At 53.6% G+C, this 20,720-nt stretch overlaps 2 protein-coding genes across 5 annotated transcripts; both read left to right on the top strand.

The window, feature by feature from the left end:
- Nucleotides 1-2,148: 2,148 nt before the first annotated feature.
- On the top strand, nt 2,149-5,992 carry MRPL52 (mitochondrial ribosomal protein L52). Of its 4 annotated transcripts, none has more exons than XM_047796015.1 (5): nt 2,149-2,278; nt 2,381-2,441; nt 2,520-2,587; nt 4,959-5,023; nt 5,818-5,992. In XM_047796015.1, the coding sequence occupies exons 1-5, from the start codon at nt 2,173-2,175 to the stop codon at nt 5,968-5,970; spliced, it is 453 nt and encodes a 150-aa protein (XP_047651971.1). In that variant the 5' UTR covers nt 2,149-2,172; the 3' UTR covers nt 5,971-5,992. The 4 variants fall into 4 exon arrangements, with proteins under 4 accessions (XP_047651971.1, XP_047651974.1, XP_047651973.1 ...); XM_047796017.1 differs by having other exon boundaries at nt 2,209-2,278; nt 2,384-2,441; nt 4,959-5,030; XM_047796016.1 differs by having other exon boundaries at nt 2,212-2,278; nt 2,384-2,441.
- A 1,928-nt stretch (nt 5,993-7,920) lies between these two features.
- MMP14 (matrix metallopeptidase 14) lies at nt 7,921-19,339 on the top strand. The gene is made up of 10 exons (XM_047796019.1): nt 7,921-8,304; nt 12,629-12,796; nt 13,047-13,169; nt 13,510-13,817; nt 14,633-14,794; nt 15,333-15,493; nt 15,659-15,797; nt 15,929-16,079; nt 16,553-16,668; nt 17,305-19,339. Exons 1-10 carry the CDS (start codon nt 8,198-8,200, stop codon nt 17,634-17,636), a joined length of 1,767 nt encoding a protein of 588 aa, XP_047651975.1. The 5' UTR covers nt 7,921-8,197; the 3' UTR covers nt 17,637-19,339.
- The last annotated feature ends 1,381 nt before the right edge of the window (nt 19,340-20,720 follow it).

Raw genomic sequence — 20,720 nt, 5'->3', positions numbered from 1 at the left:
TTAAATTGGTGCATATATTCACTTCTGCATGTGGAGTCCCTATTGTCCACATTATTAGTTCACCTTAAAGCATGTGGCCTTTTTTATGATTTTGCACCCACAGTGTGTGTGAGCTACTAGAAGATAGAAGTGTTGCTGGTTCAACTCCTTTACATAGTATTGGTGGTAGTGCCAGCCTGTCATCTTCCTCTCCATCTTGAATGTTGACACTGAGGGGTTTTTTTTTTTTTTTTTTTTTTCCCCAGCCCTTGGCTTCTCCTGCTTTATTCTCCAACTGTAAATTATGTAATGGGATTGCAGCACTGTCTGCTTCAGCTGTCCATCTCAGAACCAGCCAAAGCCACATGGAGCCTGGCTTGGGAAAGGTGTTACTCAGTCATTATTGCAACTGTAACACAATAAATCTACAGCCACATTTTGATTCAATTTCCTGATCTCTGAAAATTGCAAGCAATCTGTAAGGTGATTGCTTCCTAGACTTTACAGGTTTATGAAAATTTATATAGAAGTGTTTTGATAACTGAAAACTAAACCTACAAATGTAAAATGGTATTGTATTCTATTGTCTTACTTCTCTTGCTTAGTTTTTTGGGACCATCCATTGGCATATAGCCAAGTTCTTTATTCCCATCTTTTCTAGGTCAGCCCTCCTCTATTGCCATTCTTATTGTTATCAAAACAGCTGCTTTTACTTCTTAAACCAGGATCCACCCTTCCCCTCTTTCAAAGCACAGTTGAGAGCCACCTCCTGTGGAAAAACCTCCCAGTCTTACAGGAGGAAATGATAAACTTCCAGATAGGCCATTACACCACTCCTTCAGGTTCGCCCAGTCAGCATGTGTTTAAGTGTCTAGTCTAGTCCTACAGTAACGGCCACTTTTGTAGGAGTTCCACCATTTATAAAGCACTTTCACTTACCTTATCATTATTAAAATGTTTTCATAAATGTGATATAATAAGCTTTTTTTCAATGAAGAAATTAAAGATAAAGGACTTCCCCAAAGCAAGTACAGGCATACCTCAGAAATAATTCATGTTCTGTTCCAGACCAGCACAGTAAAGCAAATACCAAGATAAAGTGTGTCCCACGAATTTTTTACTTTCCTAGTATATGTAAAAATTATATTCACACTATACTGTAGTCTATTAAGGGTGCAATAGCATTATGTCTAAAAAAAAGGATATACCTTAAAATACTTCATTGCTAAAAAAGGCCAAAACAATTACAATAGTAACATCAAAGATCACTGATCACAGACACCATAACAAATATTATAATGCCAAAGCTGAAAATACTCAAGAATTACCAAAATGTAACACAGAGACAGGAAGTGAGCTGTTGGAAAATCTGGCATGGATAGACTTGCTCTATGCAAGGTTGCTACAAACCTTCAATTTGTACAAAATGCATTACCTGCAAAGCACAGTAAAATGAAGTATGTCTGTGAGTGATTCTTTTTTTGTTTAAAAGGAGAGAGGAAGCCACGGATCTGGGTTGGCCACTTACTACCTACCTCACAAAGTTTTTACAGGCTTATATTAGACAATGGTGGTGGAAGCTCTTAAAAAAACGAAATGGGATCTTAGCTCTTCCTCAAGAAAACCTTCTTTGACTGCCTACTCTGGATTAAGTTCTCATCATATACTCACAAACAACTCCTACTTCCCTTCCCAGCACTCATCTCAGCTGTAATACTACAGCAATGTGTGTAATTGATAATTGTCATCTCTCTCTAGACTAGGAGCTCTATCCTAATAGCGACTTCTGCTTTGCTCTCCATAGACTCTCCTGCACGGAAGGAATACAGTGCTTGTCACACATAAACTCTTCAATATTGTTTCATAAATAAGTGAGAACTGAAACCTAGATTTGAGTCTTAGGCTGGGGAAAATGTTACAGTGATGCTAGAAGACAGAATGAGGTCACGTGAATGTCACTCAACTGAGAAATGAGAATAAATTTCAAAGGACTAGAGATCGCCAGGGGCGACGGAGGGCGTCTCCAAAGGACAGTTCAGAACGGCTCAGTCTGGAAGGACGCGACTTCCACTAAAGTTGTAGCCACCACTGAGGATGCACACGACGCCTAAAAAACCGGGGAGGCAGCTTTATCCCTCTATTCCGTACGGCGAGCCAAGATGGCGAGGCCCGTGATTGAAAACCAGATTCAAGATGGCTGCTTCCGGCTTCCCCCCGCAGCGTCGCGCGTGGCCATCGAGGCCACGCCCACTTCCGGCTCCGCGCCTCAGCATGGCTGCTTGGGGTATATTGCTATCTAGTAAGTGGGTAAAGGGTAGGTGGCTCGGGAGCTTGCAGGGATGGGACGGGACCCCTGAGTTGGCCGCACAGTCGCTCTTCCAACTCTGTCCTCTGTTCCCAGCAGGTGTCCGGAGGCTGCACTGCGGAACGGCGGCTCAGGCGGGCAGCCAGTGGCGACTCCAGTGAGTGCCGGTCTGGGGGGCTCTGGGGTGGACCAGAAGCTGAACTTAGTCCTCACCGGGCTGTTTTTCTCCACCCAGGCAGGGCTTTGCTGCCAACCCCTCTGGCTACGGACCTCTTACGGAGCTCCCAGACTGGTCTTACGCGGGTGAGCACTAATCAGGCTAATTCTACTTCAGAGGGAACGCCTCTGGACGGAGTTGGGGGAGGTGTCACGGTGGGGGTGTGTCTGAGCCGACCACGTATTGAGTTTTTTTTTTTTCCCTTTAACTTTATTGGGGTGTCGTTAAATGTATTGAACTTTATCTTTGCAGTGGGGACGGGGCGGGGGCGGGGGGGGGGGGAGAAACCCTGTCGTTTGTTTTGGAAATTAAACTACCGTCTATGGAAAGTAAAACTAGACAGGATCTTCTTGGCTTTGGGGGATAAGCAGAAGATAATTCTGATTTGGGACGTCCTGGGGGAGTGACAAGACTTTATGCTTGTCAAAGAGGAACATGGTTTTTCTAAGTTACCAAGAACCGCTCTTCTGTGTGGTGAATACATTGTTGAGAATTTGTTACCAAGCTCAAGGAGAGCTCTTTGAAAGGCTGCCTAAATGAGCATCTCAGACACAAGTGCAGAAGGGCGAGGACAGAGGATGGTGAGCTCCCTTAGGAAAAGTTTCTCCCTTTACGTTAAAAAAAGAAAAAGAAAAAAGAATCCTAGAAAGGAAAGCCCTTACAAAAGTTGAAGCCTCTCTCCACTCTCTTGGGACTCCAGTTCACAGGTGGGAAAATTGATGCCTACAGAAGTATTGCTAGGGAGCACACAGCTAGGTAGTAGCAAAGACAGGAGTAGAACTGGGCAAAGGCCAGGCCCCCTTCAGCAGCACAGAGACTTGAGTATTGGATTCTGTAGGATAAAACCTGCTCAATCAAATACTTTGTGACAGAGGAGGATGGTGAAGATTGTTTCCTACTTTTTTTTTTTTTTTTCTTCCTTTTTTGGCTGCCCCATGGCATATGGAGTTCCCAGGCCAGGGATCAGATCCACACCACAGATCCTTTAACCTGGGCCGGGGACTGAACCTGTGTCCTGGTGCCACAGAGATGCTGCCTATCCCACTGTGCCATAGTAAGAACTCCTCTACTTGTTGTTTACTGCAGGAAGCCTAGGATCTCTCTGAAGTAGTATGGAATATTGGAAAGCCTGAAACTGATTCTTAATCCAGGCTTCTCTACTTGTTAACTTTGTGGTCTTACACAAATTACATACTTGTATCTCAGTTTCTACATTTGTTAAACAAGAATACCTATCTCAGATGGTTCTTGTAAGGATAAAATGAAATAACCAACGTAAAGCACCTAATATACACAGTACTGGTTTCCTTTCCTGATAAATAATCTCTTATTTGTCTTGGCTTTAGACTTTTGGGCAGAGTTTTCACTCTCTTTCTTTGTAGAAAGTAAAAGTATTTTAATCTCTATTATAAACTACTTGAGGCCACATACTGCATCTTTTCAGCAAGTCAGCAGATATTTATGGAATTGCTATTATGTGCCAACACTATACTACCGTGAAAGGAAGGGATATAGTCCCTGATCCCAAGGAACTTAAAGTCCAGCTGGAAAAACAAAGCATGGACATTTTAAAAATTAAGCAATAGGAGTTCCCGTCGTGGCACAGTGGTTAACAAATCCGACTAGGAACCATGAGGTTGCAGGTTCAATACCTGGTCTTGCTCAGTGGGTTAAGGATCCGGCGTTGCCGTGAGCTGTGGTGTAGGTTGCAGACGTGGCTCGGATCCTGCATTGCTGTGGCTCTGGTGTAGGCTGGTGGCTACAGCTCTGATTAGACCCCTAGCCTGGGAACCTCCATATGCCACGGGAGCAGCCCTAGAAAAGGCAAAAAAACAAAAAAGAAAAAACATTAAGTAATAATATTTCAGTGCTCTGCCCCTTTCCAGAAGGACCCAAGATGATGAAAGGAAGCTGAAAACAATCAATAGTACAATAAATGTCTCCAAACAAATAGATGAATATTAAGTGACGGATATGCACTTCTTTAAGAAGAGAGAGCTCATTGAGTTAAAGGGGTTAGTGAAGGACTTCTGGGACAGATAGGGCTTGAGGTGGGCCTAAGGAAGAGAATTTGGCCAGAAGAAAATGAAAAGAGCGTGTTTCGCTATGGAGTGAAGTAGAATTCAGCAAGGTGAGTAGGACAGTAATCAGATTGCTTGAGTGGAGGGTTTCTGAAGATCAAACTGGAGATTCAGCACCACAAGGGACCTTGAATTCCAAGCTAATGAGGAGTGAGTAAGATAGAGTAGGAAGAAGGGGGAGCGTGTTCTTGGTGGTTTTGGCACACCTCCCCCTTGAAGACAAGGGAAGTGTTCTAGGGGAATTAAGCTACAATGGGTGTGAAATGGAAGAGCCGAGCTTGGGGACTGGTTCTTCCTTCTTTCATGTCACAGCCATTTTCCCAGGGTGCTGCAGGCCATCTCTAACACTTGCCTTTTCTCTCCCTTCTATCTGCAGATGGCCGCCCTGCTCCTCCAATGAAAGGCCAGCTTCGAAGAAAAGCACAAAGGGAAAAGTTTGCAGTGAGTGGCTAGAACCCCCGGGCAAACTGTGTGTAACTGGAGGGAGGAAAATATTTTTTTCTTTCTTTTTTTTTTTTTTTTTTTTGGTTAGGGCCATACCTGTGGCATAAGGAGGTTCCCAGGCCAGGGGTCAGATTGGAGCTGCAGCTTCCGGCGTATGCCACAGCCACAGCCATGTGGGATCCGAGCTGCATCTGCGACTTAACACCACAGCTCACAGCAATGCCAGATCCTGAACCCACTGAGCAAGGCCAGGGATTGAACCCATGTCCTCTTGGATACTAGTCAGATTCGTTACTGCTGAGCCACAATGGGAACTCGGGGGGAGAAAATTTAAATCGTAATTTGTTGTTTTTGTTTTGGCTGTACCTGAAGCATGTGGAAGTTCCCTGGCCAGGGATCGAACCCATGCCACAGCAGCGACTCGAGCCCCTTCAGTGACAATGCCTGAGCCTTAACTTGCTGCACAAGAGAACTCTAGTAGTAATTTGTTTTGAGCTATGTTGGCATCTAACACCTACCCCTCACTCCAAAGTTTTATCAGCCAAAGGTTTTAACAGGACTGTGAGAAGGGAGGATAGCATGGGGCACTCTTAGGGCAGGAACCAGTGGTAGACACACATTTTGCTGCCTTCCTCCTGCTTCCCAGCCCAGGACCTGGTTCCACCCCTTCCCCAGTCAGCGGTGTCATATTCCAGCTGAAACCTCTGACTTTGATCTGTGTGAATGGAAGGATATACGGTGCAGAGCTCAAGCCCCAGATGTTATCCACACTGTTTTCCTGTCTGTTTCAGAGACGAGTTGTACTGCTGTCACAGGAAATGGATGCTGGGTTACAGGCATGGCAGCTCAGGCAGCAGGAGAAGTTGCAGGAAGAAGAAGGCAAGCAGAAGAATGCTCTTAAATCCAAAGGGGCTCTACTTCAGAACCCACAACCAAGTCAATAAAAAGCAACTCCTGTCTCCCTTCCCCAGCCTGTGTCTGGCTTTCTTTTCCATCACCTAGATCCGGCCTCCCAGCCAGAGGAAAAACTTTATGCTCCCCATCTGTCTCCCGGGCAAAGGAGGAAAGACACCAAGAAGAACCGGCTGTAAGGTTACTGCCTAGAAGGGATGGCTCAGTGCCCCCACCCCCAGCTCCTTTCCAGTTCAAAGGAATCTTGCTCTGGGATATTTACCGCCTCTTTTTCAGGCCATGGGACTAGCCTAACTATGAGCTATAGCTCTGCAAAAACAAAAAAAGGGGCAACAAACGAAAAAGGGGCAACGTTTTTCCTGCTTTTAGCCAGGCACCCAAGCCTTTTAACAGCCCATATACAGCTCAGGCTGCATGCAGTTACACATTTAATAAATGTTTTGATGAAAAAGGCTTTCCTAGCTGAGACCTACTTCTTGGCAAGCAATTGGTATCTGTTTTCCTAAACTTAAGATACATGGCCCTGGAGGATCGCCCCACTGGGAAGACTGACTCGGGGAAAAGCAGACTTGGGCATTGCTTGTTCTGCCGAAGAGTTGGATCCTGAGGTTTCTGTGGTTCTGACTGAATTCCAGAGGCCGGTTGGAGAGAGGCCTGCACTTCCTGACCCCTATTTGTATAGGGGAGCCCTGAGGTGCTCAGCCACCAAATAGTCACTGTGGACTAGGGCACCTCATAGCCACCATATACTTCTTGCAAACCTGTTAGCTGCACGGGTCCCAGGGAAACCTTTCCTTGTATTGATCATGGCTCCTCCCATGGAGTCTGAGGGAAATAGGACCTTTGCTCCAATACAATACAGAGCACTAACTAGACTTTTCTTTCATTCTCCTGCCACAAATGTGATAGTTCCTGGGTCTCTGGGGTTTCTGAAACTTCCTACCTGACTTAATTTCGTCCAACCTCCATTATACCTTCTTTTGCTGTCTTTCCCCCCACTACCTCCTTCCTCTCTCGCTGACCAATGCAATTCTTAGATCTTAGATTTTGCTGATGGTCGAGTTTTCACTCTCCCACACTTTTCCTGCCTCTTTCGTGTTGCTTTTCCAGATCTAGCCCTCAGCCTCTTATCTGTCTCCCTTTCCCACCATCGGCTCTAGCCTGCCCTCCCCCTTCCCAGCAAACCTCCACCTTTTGTTCTCAGAGTCTCCTCAGCCTCTGGAGATTATACTTTTTAAGGGATTGCCTCCTTTTCCGGGGTAGCAGGGGAACTGAACCCCTTAGTCCTGACTCCCATTCTCCCTTTTTCTAGCAATTTCACCAGACTCCGTTTGCCTTTCCCTAGATTCCATAGTCTTGCACTCCTTTCCTCCCCGGCCAGTCCTAATTTAAGGAGCAGCAGATTACAAATGACAATAATAAAGAAGTGCATTTGTCTTTCTACAAGGACAGGATCCCCAGATCCAGTGTGGTTGTGGGATCTCTCAGTGGGTAGTTAGGTCTTGCTATTGTTGCTTTTAGGGGGGAGGGGGTTGGTCAGGGGAGGGACACAGGTGCTTGTCAAGAATAAGGGACAAAAATACAGTTGAGCCACAGGTCCCAGGAGACAACCCCTCAAATCAGGTCTCCTGGACGAGCAAGACCGCCCCCCGCCACCATCACGGACTCTGAGCTTCTTGTTTGCCCCAGCCACTGAGCCTCTCAGTACTTCCCACGGAGGTGAGACAAATGCTGAATACCAGAGGAATCAAGCCACCCAAAATATGCTTAGAGAGAGAAAGTCTCCCACATCCCGTCCCCTGAGTCCCTCCACAGCCCCCCGCTCTCGACTGTGGCCTCAACCCCTGCAGATGGCAGCCTCCACCACAGAAAGGCAACTTAGGGGTTTTTTTACCCGGCTCTTGGCTGTAATTGGATTCAGGCTGAAACAACCACGTCCGCACCGGGAAAGGAGGGCATAGGGGCGGGGGCGGAGGGAGGCTGTGGGAGAAGGGAGGGACCAGTGGAGAGAGCAAGAGAGAGGGCTCGCGATCCAGTTCGCCCACTAAGCAGAAGAAAGATCAAAAAACGGAAAAGAGGGGACGAGCAAACAGGCGCTTTCAAGAACAAGCCCCTCATCTCCAAGAGGACAGCGCCCTAGGAACCCAAATTCAGTGCCTACCGAAGACAAAGGCTGCCCGAGGGAGCGGCGGCGCGACCCCGGGGCTTGGGCCCTGCCGCGGAGCCCGCACGGCCCGACTGCCTGGACGGTCGCGGACCATGTCTCCCGCCCCGCGACCCGTCCGCAGTCTGCTGCTCCCCCTGCTCACGCTCGCCTCCGCGCTCGCCTCCCTCAGCTCTGCCCAAAGCTTCAGCCCCCGAAGTAAGTGAGCTCCTCGGGCCCTGCCCGGAGTTGCGCCCGCGGGGAGGCGAGCCCGGGGGTCTTCGGGGGAACAGCCCCCGGTCGGAGAGGAGGGCTCTCGGGGTCTCGGCCTGCAGGATCCCCCTTCCTTTCCTTTCCCTCCTCCTCTCCAGACTTCCAAGTCGATCCAACTTTTGCCTCCTCTCACCGATCCAACTTTTGCCCCCCCACCCCAGCCGCTGACTTTTTTCCCCCATTCCTTTCCCTGGAAGAACTTTCCAGCGGGGGCCCACTCCCCACCCCTCCCCAGTTCCCCTGGGCTCTGAGCTCAGCCCTGGAACCGGTCAGGAGCCTGATAAATATTTGGACTCGGCTCAGACCCCGCGCTGTCCCGGTTTCTTGTCATGTGCGAGAGTTTGTTGTTTCTCCAACTTTCCAGCTCTCCAGCGCTCTGCCGCCCGCGCTCGCCGGCGGCGCTCGGGCAGCCGGGGGGACTCGGAGACCGCGCCGTGCTGCCCCCGGCCCCCCACGCTGCGGCCGCCGCTGCCGCCTCCTGCCTCCGGGGCGGTCCCGGCCCTCCCCCGACGCCTCGGCGGCCAGGTGTGGTCGGGGGGTGAGCGGCCCTGGCCCCCCTGCCACCCCCACCTCCACGAGAGAGCCCTCTGTGCCCCGGCTCGGAGCCCTGGCGTCGAGGGTCGCGGCACTGGCGCCCTGGCCCGAGTTTCTGGACACACAAAGCTCTCCTTGTGAGCCGGGGGCTCGGCCTGGCCGCCGCCTCCTCTCCCTGCTCCGCCACCGGCGCCTTTAGGCTCTTTTGTTAATTGCTTTTCTGTGTCAGTTGCAGGGAGACTGGGGGTGTCGTATCGGGGAGCAGGGCCAGGCCCTGGCCCTGGGTGCTTGCACATGTCTCACAGACTGGGTTGCCCCCCACCCATTCCCCGACGCTGGCCCACCGGGCCCGGGAGGAAGCTGCGTGGGAGTTGTCTGAGGAAGTTTTTCCTCTCTCTCTCTTTTATTTTGGGGTGAAGGTGGGAGACGGATTTGATCAGCTTCTTATTTTGGGCCATCCCAACCCACTCAGCACGGCCAGGGCCTGGGTGCGGTCGGGAGGGGCCGGGAAGGGCCTGAGCTGCAGAGCAGGGGGAAGGGATCTGGACTTGGCTTCCTCCCTCTTGGTCCCGGCCCTGGTCCCACCCCTGGAGGAAACATCTCCAGAAAGAACACACTCCCTCTGTCCTGAGGGGAAAAGTGTGGCCCTAGGAACGGGGTGACCTGGGAGAGTGAAAATCTGCCCAGGGGCTAAATCTGACACCATCCACAAGCAAGAGGCAACCTCTCCCCAGGCCTGGAGTCTTCCTCCGAGGCCTGAAGGGGAGAGCTCCGAACAAAAGGAACCTGGGCATCTGGGGGGCTTCTCACTGCCAACTTCGCTTGCCCTGCTTTCCTTCCCTCCCCTGCCCCACTAGGTCCCCTAGGGGAGGGGCAGCAGCCCTGGCTCCGTTTTAAGTGGGTCATGGGCAGCCCCAGTGCCAGAACCACCATTTGCGTCTGGGCCATGAAGGATGGGAGGCAGAGGGAGGGAGGAGCAGACCCAGGGGCTGGGATCCAGGGCCCTCAGAAAAGCCAGAGAGTCCCCCCAACCCGCTCCCCCCCAAGGACTCCTAGGCCAGGGGAGTCCCTGTCCTTGACTTTCCCCTAGGGCAATACCTTGCACCACTCAATTTTCAAGACAAAGCCAGCTGATTGAGTTCTCTGACCCAACAGGAGAGTTGCTCCCTCTCCAGGCCAATCTGGACGAGAGCTGAGAGCTGGGGTGGCCTGGGCCCCAGGCAGCCAGCTCCCTCCCACCACCTCGAGTCTTGCACCAGCTCCTGGACAGCCCTCTCCTCCCGCTGGCCTGTTTGGCACTTGGCCCTTCCCCCACTCAGCCGCAGACACAAGAGTCCTCTCTTCTGTGGTTCCGACCTCATAGTCTCCTCTGTGGTTCTTGCTTTGCTTAGATCCTAGGCCTGGGAGGAGGAGAGGAATGGGGGCCCTTCCTTTCCAGGACTTGCAGCTCTCCTGACTCCAGAGAAGTCCCTTTCTTGACTAAGTCTCCACCTTCCTCTGCTGGATACAGGGTGGAGATTGTAGGTGTGAATATTTAGACCTGCCTACCTTCTTGAAAGTCTCATCAGGAAGCGGGGTTTATCTTAGAACTCCCCCCGGATGTAGATTCTCCCCATCTCTCTGCCACCCTCTATCCTGTCATCCTACCCTAGAAGTTTCCTCGGCTTTGCTCCCTGAGGGTTGAGGGGGCCTGACCTCAGTCTTCCAGCTCCAGCAGTGGGCTGCTCCCATCCTTTCTCAAAGCTGAAGCAGCTGCTCCCCCACCAGAGGTCATAAGCCTGGGGTGTGACTCCCCTCTAGGTAAGGCCAGGGGCAAAGGGAGTTTCCTGCATACTTGGGCACAGGCCACAGCAGGTCTCCTGCAGGCACTCACTGTGGCATCAGCCAGCACAGGTCAGGGCAAGTTTGGAGCTCCCAGGAGACCAGCCGAGGAGCAGCGCACTCTGCTCTGCTCCCTTCTGGTATACCCGAGGTTAAACCTCGCTCCCCACCCCACCCCCACCACCGAGGAGGGGCTCCCAGAGCTGGGTGGTGCTAGGGTAGTTCTGGCCAGGCCTGTTGGCTGGGGAGAGGCTGTATTGTTTACATCTCGGGCCCTAACTCCCGTCATCAGCCATGGGGGATCACTTCCCAGAACCATGTTGCAATTCTTGCCCCTGCGGGCTCAGGTCCCCAAGTCAGCTGCTCCTGAATCACCCCCAACCCCAATGCAAGAGCAGCACTCCACCACCAGGGCCTGGGCCTCGAGGTGACAGGCCACATGGAGAGCCATCCTAATGACCTGGGGTAGGGGATGTAGCACCCCTCTGCACCCCAAGTTCACATTGCAGGTAACCTGCAGCAAGCACCCTGAGGACTCCTTAAAAAAGGCAAAGCAGACACGGCTCGGATCCCGCGTTGCTGTGGCTCTGGTGTAGGCCAGTGGCTACAGCTTCAATTCGACCCCTAGCCTGGGAACCTCCATATGCCATGGGAGTGGCCCAAGAAATAGCTAAAAAGACAAAAAAAAAAAAAAAAAAGGCAAAGCTGGAGCACGGACCAGAGCGGTCTGGGTAATGTCTCCCCATAGGAGGATCCGAGCATGTTCGTATTCCATATATAACTTAGCTCATTTTACCTTCCAGGCTTTAGGAAAAGACTTCATTGTTCTTACAATAAAGGCTGACTTTTTCCTCAACAGGCCTATGCAGTGTGTGTGCCTTTCAATCAAACGCCAAAAACCTAACTTTAAAGCAATATGCCAGCCTTTATATTATGAACAATTCACAACATATCTGCAATAAACTATAGTCACTAAAATGCTAGCCCTGGAGTTCCCTTCGTGGCTCAGTGGTTAACAAACCCAACTAGGGTCATGAGGACACAGGTTCGATCCCTGGCCTTGCTCAGTGGGTTAAGGATCCAGCGTTGCCATGAGCCGTGGTGTAGTTTGCAGACACGGCTCAGATCCCACATTGCTGTGGCTGTGGTGGAGGCCGGCAGCTGTAGATCTGATTTGACCCCTAGCCTGGGAACCTCTGTATGCTGTGGGTGCAGCCCTAAAAAGCAAAAATAAAATAAAATACTAACTCTAACCCTAACCACCAACCCAATCTCTCACTCCCTCTACCGAGAATCTCAAATGGGTCTTTAGGTCCCAAGCCCTAGGTTAGATGCTGTTTGGATGAAGATAGTGGCAGGGTCCTGGATCACATCCCTGCCACCTCTAAAGACCCCAGCTTTCCCTATCAGCAGCCCTCCAGAGCCCTAGCTTCTTTTTGCCCTCCTTTTTGAAAAGATCTCAGCTGTAAAGATCCTGGAGGCACAGGCATACATGCCCCAGGAGGGCCTCTTGCCAGGCTCCAAAGTGGGGCCCCCTCAGCCTTCCCCCTCTTCACCCCCTGTAGGCACATCCTAGTCTCAGATGGGACATGCTGTATTTATAAGAACACTGACACAGAGGAGGAAAGCACTAGAAGCGATCTCAGCTCTGAGAAGACATCCTAGAACTCAATTAAACCACCAGGGCTCCCATCAAAAGATTTATAGCCAAAGCCCAGAGCTCTGGCTCCCCACCCCTCCAAAAGAATCCGCCATACTAGGGCCCGGGCCAGAGTTTGGATCCAGCCTGGGAGTTCCTCCAGACCTACTGCCAGAGCCAAGCTGGGAGCTTGTTGCCCTTTCCACACCAAGCCAAGGGTGCATTCCAGGTGCTATGAGGAGGCAGAAGCTCCCCTTGGGCCAGGTGGGGATGCTCCAAGCCACATCCCTTCCCTACAGGCCTGGCTGCAGCAGTATGGCTACCTGCCCCCTGGGGACCTGCGTACCCACACACAGCGCTCGCCCCAGTCACTCTCAGCTGCCATTGCTGCCATGCAGAGGTTCTACGGTCTGCGAGTGACAGGCAAGGCTGATGCAGACACCATGAAGTAAGTGCTGGACCCCGGCAGGAATTCTGCCCATCACCCACCAACATGACACTGAACACCAGAGAGGCTGCCACCCGAATGCCTACTTCCATCCCCATACCTTGTCCCCACAAGCTGATCCTGACCCTGCCCTGTTCCCTTGGACCTAGGACCTTGGCTCTTCCCCACACCGACTCCACACATTCCCCCTGAGACCTTTCTCTTTCACACACGCTCCTGACCACAATCCTCACCCCTCAACCCACCCTAGGGCCATGAGGCGCCCCCGCTGTGGTGTTCCAGACAAGTTCGGCGCTGAGATCAAGGCCAATGTTCGAAGGAAGCGCTATGCCATCCAGGGCCTCAAATGGCAGCATAACGAGATCACTTTCTGGTGAGTCCCACAGGCAAGTGACCTTTCTCACATCGGGTTACCCTTCCCTATCGGGGATGCTTAGAGACCCAGAGGCTCCCTGCCCTGCTCACCCGTGTTCCTGGGAAGCATCCTTGGGAGTAGGGAGGAAAACAGCTCTAATCCTGAAGAGAGGTGCAGCCTATGGAGGGGACATCCCAAAGCCAGAAAGCCTTCAATTCCTGGGGCAGAGGCATCGTGAAGCCGGTCAGACAAAGGTGGCTGGGCGGTTCAGGCAGACCTGGGAGAGCAGAGGGAAGGAGAGTTTGCCCCTTGTCATCCTAACACATTCCCATCCTCTCCCCACGTGGCGGGACCGCAGCATCCAGAACTACACCCCCAAGGTGGGCGAATATGCCACATTCGAGGCCATCCGCAAGGCGTTCCGCGTGTGGGAGAGTGCCACGCCGCTGCGCTTCCGAGAGGTACCCTATGCCTACATCCGTGAGGGCCACGAGAAGCAGGCGGACATCATGATCTTCTTTGCTGAAGGTTTCCATGGTGACAGCACGCCTTTCGATGGCGAGGGTGGCTTCCTGGCCCATGCCTACTTCCCAGGCCCCAACATTGGAGGAGACACGCACTTTGACTCTGCCGAGCCCTGGACTGTCCGGAATGAGGATCTGAATGGTGAGCAAGGTGGCCCGGAGACTCATCCCTGGGAGAGTTGAGAGTCATTTGTGTGGGGGTTCTCCTGCCTCCTCCCCAAACCTCAGACCTCCAAATCTTTGGGGAGGACCACAAAGATCCCCCAGTCTGACTTCCAGTGAAAGCAGGAATCCTGTTTTGAGCTTTTTACATCTGATCCTATCTCTTGCCCAGTAATTGACTTCCCAGTCAAGGATATCAGAGCATCTGCATCACCCACATTTCCAGGCAAATGTCATATCCAGCTTTTGGGAGAAGCAGAGGCCCAGATAAGGCCTTGGGGTTTGTTTTGTTTTGTTTTGTTGCTTTTTAGGGCCACACCTTGGGCATATGGAAGTTCCCAGGCTAGAGGTTGAATTGGAGCTGCAGCTGCCAGCCTACACCACAGCCACAGCCACACTGGATCCGAGCCGTGTCCACAACCTACACCACAGCTCACGGCAATGCCAGATCCTTAACCCACTGGGCGAGGCCAGGGATCGAACCTGCGTACTCAAGGATACTAGTGGAATTCGTTTCCACTGAGCCACGACAGGAACTCCCTCGGCTTCACCTTTTAACACAGTTCTTGCTGGGATGAGGATCTGCCCCCAGAGCACTGTCACTTCTACCCAGAACAGTTGCTGATTGGCTTTGTGCCTCATCTGCCAAAAATGTGGCTGGGACTCAGGGTTTGGTCACTCTGGGTAGAAACATAGCCAGCCGGCTTCCGGTGTAAACCTGAAGCTTCTGATGGGGAAGCAGGGAGTCTGAGGGAAGGGACCCAGGCTGCCATCCTAACCGCCCCACCCCTCCAGGGAATGACATCTTTCTGGTGGCTGTGCATGAGCTGGGCCATGCCCTGGGCCTTGAGCACTCCAATGACCCCTCGGCCATCATGGCACCCTTTTACCAGTGGATGGACACAGAGAATTTTGTGCTACCCGATGATGACCGCCGGGGCATCCAGCAACTTTATGGCAAGTAATCTCTGCCCACATCTGCTCTTTATCCCCTCCTGTTCTCTCTGGCCTGTGCATTTTCCCCTCCCTCATGCCCGATGGTCTCCCCCCAGCCCCCCAACTAACCCTGACACCACCCTCTCCTGTCGTTGCTGGGTTTTTTTTAGGGCAGCACCCACGGCATGTGGAGGTTCCCAGGCTAGGGGTCCAATCGGATCTGTAGCCGCCGGTCTATGCCAGAGCCACAGCAACGCCAGACCTGAGATGCGTCTGCCACCTATACCACAGCTCACGGTAATGCCAGATCCTTAACCTACTGAGTGGGGCCAGGGATCAAGCCCAAGTCCTCATGGATACTAGTCGGGTTCATTACCGCTGAGCCACAGTGGGAACTCCCCCAACTCCCGCTTTTGGTTCCACCTTTCCCAGCTGATTTCTTCAGCCTCCCCCAAGAGGACCATCCTCACCTTTCCAAAGATGTGGTCTGCCCATGTGTCTGTCCTTTCCTCCAACTCTGCCACCAAATCTGAAGTGCCCCTCGTATTCTCTGCCCCAGGAAGTGAGTCAGGTTTTCCCACCAAGATGCCTCCTCAACCCAGGACCACCTCCAGGCCCTCTGTTCCTGATAAGCCCAAAAACCCCACCTATGGGCCCAACATCTGTGATGGAAACTTTGACACCGTGGCCATGCTCCGAGGGGAGATGTTTGTTTTCAAGGTGAGTGGAACAAATGGGCTGGAATTAGAGGTGAAAGGGCTCTGTGACCAGGTGGCTGGGTGCAAACAGCAGTAGGAGGACTAAATACTAAACCTGAGCCTGTGGGGGCGCGATGGGGACTGAGCTGGAGGACTAAGCTACAAAGCGTGATAAACTGCCTCCCAGGAACGCTGGTTCTGGCGGGTGAGGAAAAACCAGGTGATGGATGGATACCCCATGCCCATCGGCCAGTTCTGGCGGGGCCTGCCAGCATCCATCAACACTGCCTACGAGAGGAAAGACGGCAAATTCGTCTTCTTCAAAGGTAACCTGACGTTCTGCCATAGTCTTTGGGTGTGGGGAGGGTCTCCCTGGTGGAGCAGATTCCACTTGACTCCTCCAAAGACCCTAGAGCCCAGCTGGAACCCAGGTCCCGCCCTTCCCTCTCCCCACCAGGAGACAAGCACTGGGTGTTTGATGAAGCTTCCCTGGAGCCTGGCTACCCCAAGCACATTAAGGAGCTGGGCCGAGGACTGCCTACTGACAAGATTGATGCTGCTCTCTTCTGGATGCCCAACGGAAAGACCTATTTCTTCCGGGGAAACAAGTAAGATCTTAGCCTCTCGGCCTCAGGCCTTCCCCCTCAGGCTGAACCACCAGCTTCCTTCCATTCTGGAGGAAGACCCACTTCCCCCTGAGGTGCTTCCCTGGGGAAAGAGCTGGCTGAGCCTCTGCTGTGACCTAGCAACGGGCAGCCTCCACTGGGTGCTGAATGAGTGGGATATGACCGGGTCACCATTTCAGACCTGGTCATTTGACGCCTCCTGCCCCCAACACCGTGCCTCCGCCCCAGCTGCCCGGCACTGTCATTAAGGGCTGCTGGTGGCTCCTTGCAGCCTGGGCCCTCCCTTCCACCCCCACCTTCCGCTGCTTTCAGCTGTAGGCCCTCATTACTCCAAACCCCCATCCCCACCCTGTCCACAGCACCCCCAGCTCACTGCTGAATTCAGTCTCGGGTCCCACGCCCCTCAGAGGACACGCCCAGGGTCCAACTACTTCCTTTCCTCTCCTGTCCTCCAGGTACTACCGTTTCAACGAGGAGCTCAGGGCAGTGGACAGCGAGTACCCCAAAAACATCAAAGTCTGGGAAGGAATCCCTGAGTCTCCCAGGGGGTCATTCATGGGCAGCGATGAAGGTGAGAGGGGCACAGGAGGTGTCTGAGAGGGGAGGATTGGGACAGGGAGTTGAGAAAGAGCAGGAAGGGAGTTCCCATCGTGGCTCAGCAGAAACAATCTGACTAGCATCCACGAGGATGCAAGTTCGATCCCTGGCCTCACTCAGAGGGTTAAGGATCCGCTGTTGCCATGAGCTGTGGTGTAGGTCACAGACCTTGCTCGACTCCTGCGTTGCTGTGGTTATGGTGTAGGCCGGTGGCTGCAGCTCCGATTCGATCCCTAGCCTGGGAACCTCCATGTGCCGCAGGTGCGGCCCTAGAAAAAAAAAAAAGAAAAGAAAAAAAGAAAGAACAGGAGGAGAGATGGAGAGCATTGGCTAGAAAATAATGATGAGTAGAGGGGAGCCCTTGCCATGGGCCAGGCATGGCTAAGTGCTCTCCACGCTTCAGATCCCTTAATCCCCAGCCCTCTCTCAACTCGGTGCTAGAATTACCTGGTTTTAAACAGCTGAGGAAACTGATGCTCAGAAAGATGAAAAGATTAACTCAGCTGGCTGGTCCCCTGATGGATTTCCTAATGCTCTTCTCTCTTTGGCCCGTCTCTGGACGCTGCCCCCACCTCCTGTCTTCCATGCCGCCTTTTCGCTGACCCCGCAGTCTTCACTTACTTCTACAAGGGGAACAAATACTGGAAGTTCAACAACCAGAAGCTGAAGGTCGAGCCGGGCTACCCCAAGTCAGCCCTGCGGGACTGGATGGGCTGCCCGTCGGGGGGCCGGCCGGATGAGGGGACTGAGGAGGAGACAGAGGTGATCATCATTGAGGTGGACGAGGAAGGCAGCGGAGCAGTGAGCGCGGCCGCCGTGGTGCTGCCCGTGCTGCTGCTGCTCCTGGTGCTGGCCGTGGGCCTCGCCGTCTTCTTCTTCCGACGCCACGGGACCCCCAAGCGACTGCTCTATTGCCAGCGCTCCCTGCTGGACAAGGTCTGACCCCCACTGCCGCCCGCCCACTCCTACCACGAGAACTTTGTCTCTGAAGGCCAGTGGCAGCAGGTGGTGGTGGGTGGGCTGCTCCCAGCCGTCCCGAGCCCCCTCCCAACCCCCCCCACCTCTCTTCTTCTCTGTCTCATGACTGGCCTGTCCCACCCTCCACGCTGGCATCGCTTCTTCCCTAGATGAGTCCCCTGGGGGCTGAGCGGCCCCTGCCCCTCAGGGGCCCCCCCATGGCTTGGTGTGTGTTCAGCCCCATCTGAATGTCTTAGGCTCTGCACTTGAAGGCAGGACCCTCAGACCTCGCTGGTAAAGGTCAAGTGGGGTCACCTGCTCCTTTTCCATTCCCTGACACACCTTTAACCTCTGAACTCTGACCTCAGGAGGCTCTGGGCACTCCCACCCCACAAGCCCCCAGGTGTACCCAATTGGCAGCCTCCCACCACTCTTTCTGGCGAAAAGAAATCTATTCCCCTTGTGCGGGAGACTCTGGGGGAGTGACAGGGTGGGGGCTGCACCGCCAACCTAAGACCTTGGGAGGAAAGCTCAGAGAGGGTCAGTCCTCTCCACAAAGATCTGCCTCTACCCCACCTGCCCCCGAGAACTTCCTCGGAAGGAGCCTGAGCCATTAAGGACTAAACTGGGGCTGCAGAAACTCTTGACAGCCCTACCCTCCCAAATGTTAGCCTCCAATGGGGACGTCAAGGTTGGAAGAGCTGAGGCCAGGGGGTGCAGCTCCCCAGGGTGGAGCCTAGGATGGTGACGGCCCGGAGCCCTGGGGGGGAGACTGGAAGCCGTGGAGAGAGAAACTTGCTCAAACACAGGCAGCTGGGGTAGGGACCCAGGGGCAGAGCAGTCAGAGGGAACAGGACAGGACCAAAAAGTGAACCAGGGAGGTGCGGCGGGAGTGGACGGCTAGGGGCCGGGCTGGCCAGGCCAGCAGGCAGGGCGTCAGGGTGGGCTGTGGTACCAGGAGGGCTTGTTTTCCGGGCGCTCTCAGGAAGGGCCCGAGAAAGGCACACCTGCTCCTGTGTGGTGCCATTTTGCTTCTATCAGACAGCAGGGAGGAGAAGGCAGGGAGCCAGAAAAAGGAGCAGAGAGGGCACACGTCCTGGGACTGGGGACTGGGGACCGAAGTGAGAGCAACCACCTAGTTAGGGAGCCGAGGATCAGCCAGGCTGCGTGATGGGGCGGGCAGGCGCCGGGCCGTTTCGGTCAGGTGAGCCCCTCCCTTCCCGATCCTCCTACTGCTCAGCCCATCCTACAGGTGTCCTGCCCCCCTTCCCACCCAGCCCACCCATTTGAAGTCTCCTTCAGCCACCGAAGGTGGTTATGGTACTGGAGACTTGGGAGAGTGAGAGACCCTGGGGACAGGGGTGGGGGGGGCAGCGAAGGGAGAGGGATGTCAGGGGTCGGGGGCAGGGGGGTGGGAGGAATGAGGTGAACGGTGCTGGCAGTTCGGCTAAATTGTCTTGTTTGGGTTTTTTGTTTTGTTTAATGTATATTTTTATTATAATTATTATATATGAATTCCCTTCAAATCGTTCCTTTTTGTTAACAAGGGGGAAAGGGAGGGGTGGGGGTGGGGGGGGCAGAGGCATCTGACCCCAGGAACCTGCAGGGCGGGGCTGGGTCAGTGCCCTCTAAGGACATTTTTGACCTTGTTCATCCTTTCCACGAAGAATAAACAGTGTTTCACATTCTCTGTGTGGCTGCAATTTGTGTGCCTTGGGATGTGGCTACGAGGGGAATGGAAAGCAGGAGGGCCATGCAGTGTTTTCTGTGAGGTAGGTTTTTGGTATTTTTCATAAAGGAATATGTTTACTCTTTTTTTTCTTTTTTGCTTTCCTTTTTTGGGCTGCACCCGTGGCATATGGAGGTTCCCAGGCTAGGGGTCGAATTGGAGCTGTAGCCTCTGGCCTATGCCAGAGCCACAGCAACACCAGATCCGAACCGCATCTGCAACCTACACCACAGCTCACAGCAACGCCGGATCCTTAACCCACTGAGCGAGGCCAGGGATCAAACCCGCAACCTCATGGTTCCTAGTCAGATTCGTTAACTGCTGCGCCATGACAGGAACTCCTTGAATCTGTGTACTCTTGATGGACAAAAGGGATGCAGGGCCCAGAGCTGCGGAGACAGGCACACTCCGGGGGGCCAGGGGAGTGGTCCACAGAGCCCGCTAGCTGCTCTCTCCCAACCTGGCCTAAGAGGCTACCTTTGAGGACCAGGACTTCAGAGGCAAGAGGAAGTGGCCAAGCTGAGGCCGCTCGGAAAATCTTCCTAAATTGCGAGACCCTGTCGTGTGATTTAGCCGCAGACCCTGGGTTTCGTCAGGCCTCGTGCGGCCTGCTGGGGGATTTCCCTGTCACAGTCAGCCTCAGGCTGGGGGACAGGCCCTTCACCCCGGCCCTCAGGACCTCAGCCTCTCCCCGGTCCGGAGCTCCTCTTCAGGGCCAGAAGCCACAGAAAGGAAAAGAAGGGGTTGCCCCATAGGCAGTTAGGAGCGGCCGATCCCTGGCAAAACAGGGGTCTCCCCCCAGAGGCCCAGAAGAGGTGAGGATGGTCGGGTTGGAAGGGCGGAATGACAGGGCTTTGTCTCCTCTTTCCTTCAAAACTGCTGCCCCAGACACAGTTCCTGGGCTGTTGACCCACTCTTTCTCCAAACCAGCCTGGAGGGAGGAATCCTTCAGCTGCTGAGTCAGCTCAGCTGGAGGGGAGCAGCCCTCTTTCTTCCCTCCTTCCCTTCCTGCCTCAGTCCAGCCCTCCCCGGGCTGCAGCCCAGGCCCCCTCCAGGGCCTGCCTCCAAGAGCCCTGGCCCCACCTAAGCCAGGCGTTCTGTCCAGCTGCTATTCAGGGCTGACTGGTGTGATTGCTTTGGCAGAAGGGGTACCCCACCTTCCTGCCAGCCAGGAACCCTGACCCTACGCCTGGCCTCCTGTGCCTCTCCTGCCAACAGCTGTTTGGCACAGCCTGTGCATCTCAGTGGAGTTGGGCACCACCTCCCTGCCACCCTCACTGGAGGGGATGGGGACCCTGAGAATTCAGGGGCATCTGGGGGCAGTGGGGCCAGTGCGTGTG

This window comes from Phacochoerus africanus, chromosome 9 (genome assembly GCF_016906955.1).
Source record: "Phacochoerus africanus isolate WHEZ1 chromosome 9, ROS_Pafr_v1, whole genome shotgun sequence".
NCBI classification, from domain to species: domain Eukaryota; kingdom Metazoa; phylum Chordata; class Mammalia; order Artiodactyla; family Suidae; genus Phacochoerus; species Phacochoerus africanus.
This window is presented reverse-complemented; position numbering and strand designations above follow the sequence as displayed.